At 45.6% G+C, this 9771-nt stretch overlaps 1 protein-coding gene across 1 annotated transcript in view; it reads right to left on the bottom strand.

Annotated features, from left to right (window-relative positions):
* The window catches only part of LOC308369993 (tumor necrosis factor receptor superfamily member 19-like), a gene marked incomplete at its 3' end in the record, with an annotated part of 25323 nt that extends 16288 nt beyond the window's left edge, over positions 1-9035 (bottom strand). Inside the window, exons 1-3 of the mRNA XM_080844552.1 lie at positions 8516-9035; positions 7013-7104; positions 6285-6395 (exon numbers count right to left, since the gene is read on the bottom strand). Of these exons, the coding sequence (XP_080700678.1) occupies positions 6285-6395; positions 7013-7104; positions 8516-8771 (459 nt within the window). The 5' untranslated portion in view covers positions 8772-9035. The remainder of the gene's footprint in view (positions 1-6284; positions 6396-7012; positions 7105-8515) is intronic.
* Between the last annotated feature and the right edge of the window lie 736 nt (positions 9036-9771).

Genomic DNA, 9771 nt, shown 5'->3' with positions numbered 1-9771 from the left:
AGGAGAACACAGAAGAGGAGAAGAGAGGAGAAGAAAGGAGAGGAGAACACAAAAGAGGAGAAGAGAAGAGAAGAAAGGAGAGGAGAACACAGAAGAGGAGAAGAGAAGAAAGGAGAGGAGAGGAGAAGAAAGGAGAGGAGAGGAGAAGAAAGGAGAGGAGAACACAAAAGAGGAGAGGAGAGGAGAACACAAAAGAGGAGAGGAGATCAGAGAGAGAGAGAGAGAAGAGTGATAGCTGCTGCTGAGACAGGGCAAGGACAGCAAAGACAGCAAAGCCCAGAGCCCAGAGCTGAAGGCCAACAATGAGCTGAGGAATAAAGGACAGAACAGAACCTGGGGATGGTGGAGGACAACAAAGACTCGAGACAAAAAGGAGGAATGTGCACCTCTCAGCTGGAGAGCCATCTCACCACTCGGGGAAGAGGAGGAGGAGGAGGAGGAGGGGGAGGAGGAGGAGAGAAAACAAGATAAAAGGGTAGAGATGAAGAACTAAAGAAAGAAAGAAAGAAAGAAAGAAAGAAAGGAAAAAGAGATGAGGAGAAAAAGATTATCAAGTGCAGATAAGGAGAGAAGATAGCCAAATATGGTTCTGGTGACTACAAGTGAAAGCACACACACACACACAACAAACAGACACACACACACACACACATGTATGACTCATCTTTCTCACACTCGTTCATACTCACGCACAGCCACATGCTACATGCTAACTTACATATTCTCCTTTTTCCCGTATGGACTTAAAAAAGGGGGTATCTTGATACTACTCCAAGGTTCTTACGTTGTTTTCTGACAAATGTGACAAATATCACAAAATAGATTCCTCTGAGAAAGGGAAGTGAATGTGGAAGGACATATAATAATGTTAAAGGCGTACTCTGTGACATACAAAAAAAAAGAAAATTGAATTGAATTGAATTGAATTGAATACTGTAATTTGTAATTCTGCCTTCTGCCAGGTTTTAGCAGATTGCTAATTTCCACCTGTAGTCCCTGGGCAGGTTGATGGAATAGTTCATAAAAACATAATAATAACAACAAGTAAAATTACAAAACAATTCATAAATGTGAACACTCCTGTCCTGACAATAGGCAGCGCTTGACAAGATGTGAGAAGGTGTGGGGACTTTCACATGAGAGGATTTCTGTTGTGCTGCTGTGAATCCAGTCTCTTGGCCTCTGTGATTGTCTCTGAATGTCAGCCTTTGTTACCTCCGCCAAGGAGGTTATGTTTTCACCCCTGTATGTTTGTTTGTTTGTTTGTTTGTCTGTTTGTTTGTTTGTTTGTCAGCAGGATTACGCAGAAACGCATGGACCGATTTCCATCAAACTTTGTGGGGAGATTGGGTCATATAATGGCAATAATTGATTAGATTTTCAGATGTCCAGGTCAAAGGTCAAGGTCACAAGGCGGAGGTTTGCATTCTCTGAATGCTCCCATTCTTGTTTGTTCTTTGAGAAGAAGCCCTGGCCGTTACAGTCTGCCTCAGCTGAATGTACTGCATGGGGTTGGGGCAGGATAATCACAAGCCTCTATCGGCGAGCAGCGATCTCGTCTCAGCGAGAGCAAGCTCAGACATCCGCACACGCAACTTAGTTTTTTTCTCCCCCCGCCTTGTCCGATTTCCAGATCGAGTTTTAGTGGGAAAGCCAAGCATAACAGCACAGGGGGAATGAGAGGACGGGAGATAACACGTCGGCATGTTCAGACACACTCCTCCGTCTCCGAGATAAGTCGGGACTCCACACGACGGGGCAGCCATGCTTTTTGGGAAATGGACAGCACCGGTGAGGAAGAAAGCTCAGGAGAATGATGGACGCTTAACGATAAGAGGGCAGATGACCTTGAGATCACCTCATCAGAGAGACAATCCCAGAGGACTGTTTTTATAGCATTTGTGTTCTGCTGCAGTAAACTCTATCCTGCTCCTACACCTCTCTGCCAGTGGGTTGTCGTTTAGCGTAGGCGTAGCAGGGTTTGGTGAGTGCCGCTAGTCGATAGCTCGTAGGCTAAAGCACGGTTTGGTGAGTGCCGCTAGTCGATAGCTTGTAGGCTAAAGCAGGGTTTGGTGAGTGCCGCTAGTCGATAGCTCGTAGGCTAAAGCAGGGTTTGGTGTGTGCCGCTAGTCGATAGCTCGTAGGCTAAAGCAGAGTTTGGTGAGTGCCGCTAGTCGATAGCTCGTAGGCTAAAGCAGGGTTTGGTAAGTGCCGCTAGTCGATAGCTCGTAGGCTAAAGCAGGGTTTGGTGAGTGCCGCTAGTCGATAGCTCGTAGGCTAAAGCAGGGTTTGGTGAGTGCCGCTAGTCGATAGCTCGTAGGCTAAAGCAGGGTTTGGTGAGTGCCGCTAGTCGATAGCTCGTAGGCTAAAGCAGGTTTTGGTGAGTGCCGCTAGTCGATAGCTCGTAGGCTAAAGCAGGGTTTGGTGAGTGCCGCTAGTCGATAGCTCGTAGGCTAAAGCAGGGTTTGGTGTGTGCCGCTAGTCGGTAGCTCGTAGGCTAAAGCAGGGTTTGGTGTGTGCCGCTAGTCGATAGCTCGTAGGCTAAAGCAGGGTTTGGTGAGTGCCGCTAGTCGATAGCTCGTAGGCTAAAGCAGGTTTTGGTGAGTGCCGCTAGTCGATAGCTCGTAGGCTAAAGCAGGGTTTGGTGAGTGCCGCTAGTCGATAGCTCGTAGGCTAAAGCAGGGTTTGGTGTGTGCCGCTAGTCGGTAGCTCGTAGGCTAAATCTCGGAGCTGGCTGGAGACAGGGAGACTAATAACAGCAGACTGATTGTGGCGTCCTGTCTTTTACCATCGACACATGCGGGAACCACACAGGCAGGGATCTGGTCCAGATTCGAAAGACTGGGATCATATCGGATCAGATGAGGGTCACTTCCGTTCCAACAGGGTTGTGTGTGTGTGTGTGTGTGTGTGTGTGTGTGTGTGTGTGTGTGTTTGTGTGTGTGTGTGAGTGAGAGAGAACTACAGTGAAGCAGTGAAAGTGGGTGTATATCTGTGTTCGAGAGATTTTGTGTGTGTGTGTGTCTGTGTGTGTGTTTGAGTGTGTGTGTGTAAGTGTGTGTAAGTGTGTGTGTAAGTGTGTTTGAGAGAGAAAGAAAGTTGTGTCTGCAAGCTCACACACTCCATTCATTTGACTATATTCCTAGGAGCTCTTAGCAGATACTCTTAGTCCAATGTGTCTGAAGGACGAGTGAAGGCCCTTACTACGCCTGATAGTGGTTTAAAGGAAGTTCTTCTCTCACTCAACACACACACACACACACACACACACACACACACACACACACACACACACACACACACACACACACACACACACACTCACACACACACACACACACACATCTGAATTACATTCAAGCAAGATAGTAATACCCCTGCCAGGGCTGTTTTGTTTTATGTTTATGAAAGGCCTTTGTGAGGTAACCTTAATCTGCACATCTGCTCTGAAGCGAGGGAGAGAGTGAGTGATTTAAGACCCAGCCATAACACCCTGAGACAGGCAGGGTCATCACGCGCTTCTCCCTCGGTGTGTGTGTGTGTGTGTGTGTGTGCGGAGACGCACGCCCTCTTCCAGGTCACCGTTCAACAATGCAAAAAGAGAGCTTCTCGGCACACCGCCATCACACTCTCACCCAAACATAAATCAAACCTAACCACGTCAAGGCAATTATTACAGTCGCAATTACACATGGGTCTGTGTGTGTGTTTGTGTGTGTGTGTGTGTGTGTGTGTGTGTGTGTGTGTGTGTACTCTCCAATCCAGTGCATGCCTTATTATTGCCCTCGTGGGCTCCTTGACTTGTTTAGGGGTTGAGAAACACACACCGCACCACAACACATATTTGGGGAGTCAAATCATGGCTGGCTAAGTGAGTCGGAGCACAATGTATGTTCTAACCTCTTCTTTTGCAGGAGTGTGGAGAGGGACACACACACACACACACACACACACACACACACTCACACACACACTCACACACTCACACACCCACACACACACACCCACACACACACACACACACACACAGTGTGGAGAGGGATACGGATAAGTCCGATCAGGCCTTCCTTTAAGACAAAGATAATGCCACTGTCCACCGTCTAGTAAATACGTTTTTTCTTCCCTTAATTGTTGATAAGGGGGGAATGGGAGACTTTTGATCAGAAGAGGGGTTTTGACAGGCCACTGTGTAGGAAACCTGCTGTCTCGCTGGAGTCTGATTTCTCTTCTGTTCTCTATCACTTTCTTCTCTTCTGTTCTCTATCACTTTCTTCTCTTCTGTTCTCTATCACTTTCTTCTCTCCTGTTCTGTATCACTTTCTTCTCTTCTGTTCTCTATCACTTTCTTCTCTTCTGTTCTCTATCACTTTCTTCTCTTCTGATTCTTTTCTCTTCCTCTCCTCCTCTCTTTCACTCTCTTTTGATGTTGCTCGACACAAACACTTAAATGTTAAAGGAAGCCAATTATTGACCATGACTTTAGGCCTTTCAGCATTCATTGACCGAATGAACAAAAAAGAGAAAGCCAGCCGTCCCCCCCCCCAGCCCAGGCCCCGTCAGATGCACTGGAGCGTCTCGTCCATAAGTGCGTCTAGTGTGTACTAAGATAAAAGGCAGCCTAAGGAGACCTAATGGCAACCTGTGTGTTCGTGTGTGTGTCTGTGTGTGTGTGTGTGTTGGTGTGTGTGTGTGTGTGTGTGTGTTGAAACACATGTTTGCCAGGTTTTAATGCACAGCACAGCACAGCGTCCCCCCCCCCCCCCCCCATTCCCTCGAGCTCACCTGAACAACTCATATGGGGTCTTAATGGGCCGTGTGGTTTTGAAATCAGCCTCTGGAAAGTACCCTCGAAAGAGCGCTATAGCCGGCGGTGGCCGGCGTAATAAAACAATCCCCCCGCATCCTCCTCCAGGCCTACTGCGGTGTCTTCCTCACAAGGGAGGCAATATCATGAAAATGGAATTTAGAGGTGGAAACGGGGGGGTTGGGGGGGGGGTTCGGGGGGGGGGGGGGGGGGTGTCATGTGGCCTTGCGGAGGGTCGGAGGGGGAAGTTTTAAGTGATCAAAGCGTGACCAGACTTCTGCGGTCGAGACTCAGCCACTCCAGAGTCTTTTTTCTGCTCGTGAAAGAAGGGAAGTCATAAATAATTAGCCAAGACGGACCGTTCTAAACATCGCTATCTATTGTGTTTCAGGAACAAAGGCAGCGTTTTTTTTCGGAGCTGTGTTTTTTTGGCTCTCAAGTAGGTTCTATCTTGTTCTGGGAGGAAGTCACGAATATTTTGGATTTCTTTTCTTCCTTTTCTTTTTTTTAATCCTTAAGCATCAGATTTATTAGCCTGGAACAATTTTTTTTCCCCTTTTGGCTGAGGGGAAGTTGAGGGGGGCTTGGAAATAAACAGAACATCAAACATTCCCACTGATCACTATCAGGTTTGAACTATTCCAGAGCCGTCTTGTTAACTGGGCTTTTGGTTTTAGGTTTTTGTTTTAGTTTCTGTCTCGACGGAGTTCTGCTCCATCTGCTACATGCGTGTGAGGAATCAAAGGCGTGGAAAGAATCGCTCCAAACAAACACAACAACACTAAATGTATCACAGAGTCACTGTGGGGTAAAAAAAAAATCAACGGAGCCAAACAAACGGGCAACAACAACGATCTAATGCCACGGGGCACCGCGCAAGAGCCAGAGTCGGCTAAAATGGTGTTAACTGGCATGTTTCTCTGCCAAGAGACTGGAAGAGTGAAGAAAAGAGAATAAACTACTAAAGTTTAAATCAGAAACTCTGACAGAGGAAATATACTTAGGTTAATCATCCTATCTACAACTCCGCTAGGCTAATGCAACAACATAGCGACACCGCAATGTGAATAATTCACTTGTGTGGTGTTTCAGTGAAACTTTATTTAATTAAAGAACTGACAGAACTAAGGTCAGGGATTTTGTTAAGTTTCTATGGGCCTCAGAAGAGGTCTTCTGAAACCCTTTACGCTTGTGTTCATGTCATAAATGCGCTCATGTACTTTGTTGTTGTGTACAGTGTCTCGATTCGTACTGAATGCAAATAATTAGGAGCACACCGGCGTGCTGTAAACTGTATTTATTAATACGGGAGTAACTTCAAGTGTGACCTAGCTGTGTCACGTATCATGCTGAACAAACACACTGAGGATGCGCAGTAATAATGCAATAACACATAAATCGTGATGCACACTGATTGGCCAACAGGAACATATGTGAATATGACATACAGTAGTGTGGAGAAAGAGAGTCATGGCCGTACCTTAGACAGCTCTTCACCAGCGTCACACTGCTTGCAGGGCATGCAGTTGCCGAAGCGGTCCTTGTACTCCTGTTCCCTGCATTCCCTTGTCTCCTCTGTCAGTACGGGAACCTGAGAGGGACATACACATCTGATCAGCGATGGTGTGGGATTCCTGCGTTTTCATCGCTGCACAGAAAGTCGGGACGCATTCCAGACGGCATGAAAGGACATACAGAACATGAGTACAGTGTGTGGAAGCACGCATAACACACACTCAACACACACACTTAACACACACTCAACTCAACTCACACACACACTTAACACACACTCAACTCACACACACACACACACACACACACACACACATAACACACACACACATAACACACACACACATAACACACACACACACACACACACACACACAAACACACATATTACACACACTCAACAGGCACACAGGAGCCAACCAAGCTGACATACACTCATCCAGTCACACACAGCTCTCTCACCCCCCCCCCCAGGAATCAGGAATCATGAAGAGGAAAGTAGAGGAATGTCCACTCCGCACACTGGAGTTTGTGCTTCCAAACAAATAGGAAATACAAATAGCAACGATTTTACCCTGTTTTGAGTATAAAAGGTATTTTTTTTGGGGGGGGGGGGGGGGGCTTTGGGGTCGGGCACAACTCCAATGTGGACATTCCTCTTTGTTGGTGTGGTGTGGAGCAGTGGGGACTCACCACGGAGGAGAGCAGGAGCAGGAGCAGCTTCAGGAGCGGGAGCCAGGTGTGTGCGTCGAGGGAGGCAGCCATCTGGAACGACCCCTCGCTGGCTTTGAATTAAACACACACTCAGTATCACACTGAGAAACTAAATAAAACGTTTCATTATTATTTTTATTGAACAAAAAAAACGTTCTTATGGTGCTTTAGGAAAGTATGAGGTCGATTTGTGTAGGGGTTCTGGGATAATGAAGGGATTGGCCGGCACAGACTTATTAGCTTCCAGATCGTGCTCCCTAAAGCACTTGGAGAGGAATTGGATGTTTCCAATGAGAAGTAAGGATTGATATGGTAATATTAAAATGAAATATAAGGATTTTTTTTCTTTTATAGACTTTGTTATCTACAGCACAATTTGTGTGGGACAAATAATTAAAAATGACAGTACTATGAAACAAATGTCTTGTTTCTTGAGCTATATTCCCCAACAATTAAAGCATTTATGGTGATACAGTTTCTGCCCGTGATTACCTTGAACTGAAAATGTTAGTGCATCTAGGCTACTTGTCATTATTAGCTTACCAACTTATTTAACTAGACCATTACGCGCTAAGAGGACCTCTGCCTTGTTCATATCGTAATCTTTAAAGAGGCTGACGAACCCTTTCCATCTCAGCAGCCCAGATTAATTAAGCACATTTTACCAACAAAGATTGTTGACACACACACACACACACACACACACACACACACAATTCTCAACGTGCACTTGGAAAATGTTGTGCATAATTTAATTTACTTGCGACGCACTAATGTAGGCCTATTCGTAAGGACATTTCGGATGCAAGGACGATGTGGAACTGTATGGCTTTTCCAGTTTGTGTAGCCTAGTGCATACTTGTCGTCTGGGCCCGGCACTTCAAAGGCAAAGTTAACGAGTTGATATTGTTCCTACATGCCTTCCCAGCAGTCATCGAGTCTTTGCGTTTAAATGCCAGTAGCTCTCTACCGCCATGCAGGATAGACTTAACTTCGTTATGTTGCTCACTTACACTGGCTCGTTACTATTCAGTAGAAGCCTAATGCTCAATATGCACAAATAATCAACTGTAAAATCCCCGACTTGTGAAGGAACAGAAGAGAATCGTGTTGCCTTCTGTCTGTGAATGTCTAATGCCGGCTACTGTAAAAGAGCTGTATTCGGTGCTTTTTCAGATAATTATACAATCTAATGTAGCCTAGTTGCCAAGCAAAGTAGCCCGATCCAACTCCGAAAAGATAGAGCCCATAGAAACGTGTTTGGTGCAAAAGGACAAACAACCTATGCTCGAGATGTGCGGTATGATAACTATTTTAGACGAGTGTCAACTTAAAAACTCTGATTGAACCGCAACTTTGCAGCATTAACTTTAACATGAACGTTTAAGAGCCGTGCCTTTTCAGCAAGGAGTAGCCTATTTCAAATCATTAAGTCATGACAACTGTCAAACTCATGGACTATTGTACGGGTTCTTGTCTTACCGATTGGTTTTATAAGTCCGGACTTCTCCTCTCTTTTGACTCCTTTTCTAAATATAAACGTTTTGGTTTTATCTTCAAAGTCCTCTTCTTTGTTTATTCCCGCATCGCCCCGCACAGTCGTTTCACTTGCTGTCCGTCCAGTCAGTCGGTTTCTGCAGCTCTGGACAATCCCCAAAGATGAGGACAAAGTCAGCGCCGAGATCAAAGAGAGGGATGGCTGCGATCTCACGCTTGTAATCTGATCCACGATCAGCATGTAGGTCCCTACATCAAAGCGCAGCCAAGTTCACCAAACACTCTCTTCACAAAAAAAAACAGGTTACTCCAAAAAATATTACAGTAGGTACCCTCAATGGATATTAGGCTACTTCTGCAGTGCGTTTTGCTGTAACATACGCGAGAGCTGCAGTCAAATCGGGCGTTTGATGTTCATTGTTCCGTTCAACAGGAAAAAGATCCGCCTTACTTCCACCAATGCACAGCACTCAGTGTTCCCCGGGCGGTTTGCTGCGCTTGTGAAGCCGGGTTAGTGAAACCTTTGGGCCGCGGTTGAGCGCCCGGCGCTTCCCTCGGAACTGCCTTTCATCTCTCAACCAGCAGCAGACGCCTCCATACGTCACTCCATGCCCCGGGATTGGATGAAACGGCTGTCTGCAACCTTGGAGAGAAACTTTGTTTCACAATTTTATCAGCGTTGAAGTCCTAGTTAGCCTACAAGTGTGATCTGAATGTGCCACAGCTTAGCATTGCAATACTTGTGGGCCTATTTTTAATACATGTGTCAGACTATTATGCAAAATATAACTATTTAAATTTGCTGCTGAAGTTGAAGAGAAATAAATAAAATAAAAATGGTGTCAAATGTATAGACATTTGTACGCAAGGAATACACACACACACACACACACACGCATAGACAGTGTGCACAGTGTATTAATGCGTATTAATGTTTTAACGAAGTATTTAGTAGTAGGCTATTTAATAACGCTTTATTGTTACTGAAACTGAGAACGTGAAAATGCATAAAGAGCATGTTCAGGCATGTCCAGGCTGGTAGCCTTGAATCGGTGGACTTACGCCCTACGGGTAGACGAGTAATATTCTGGGTAGGTAGGGTATGGTAGGTGACAAGATCCGGTCTGCTAATTTAGACCAAACACAGAGAAATGTAACCAGCCTACATTTAAAATTAACTTTGTGAACACGCACTGATTGAGTAAAATGAATTTCAGAAAGCAAATAATCTACTGTCATTT

Source organism: Sprattus sprattus (genome assembly GCF_963457725.1).
Source record: "Sprattus sprattus genome assembly, chromosome: 9".
Classification (NCBI taxonomy): domain Eukaryota; kingdom Metazoa; phylum Chordata; class Actinopteri; order Clupeiformes; family Clupeidae; genus Sprattus; species Sprattus sprattus.
This window is presented reverse-complemented; position numbering and strand designations above follow the sequence as displayed.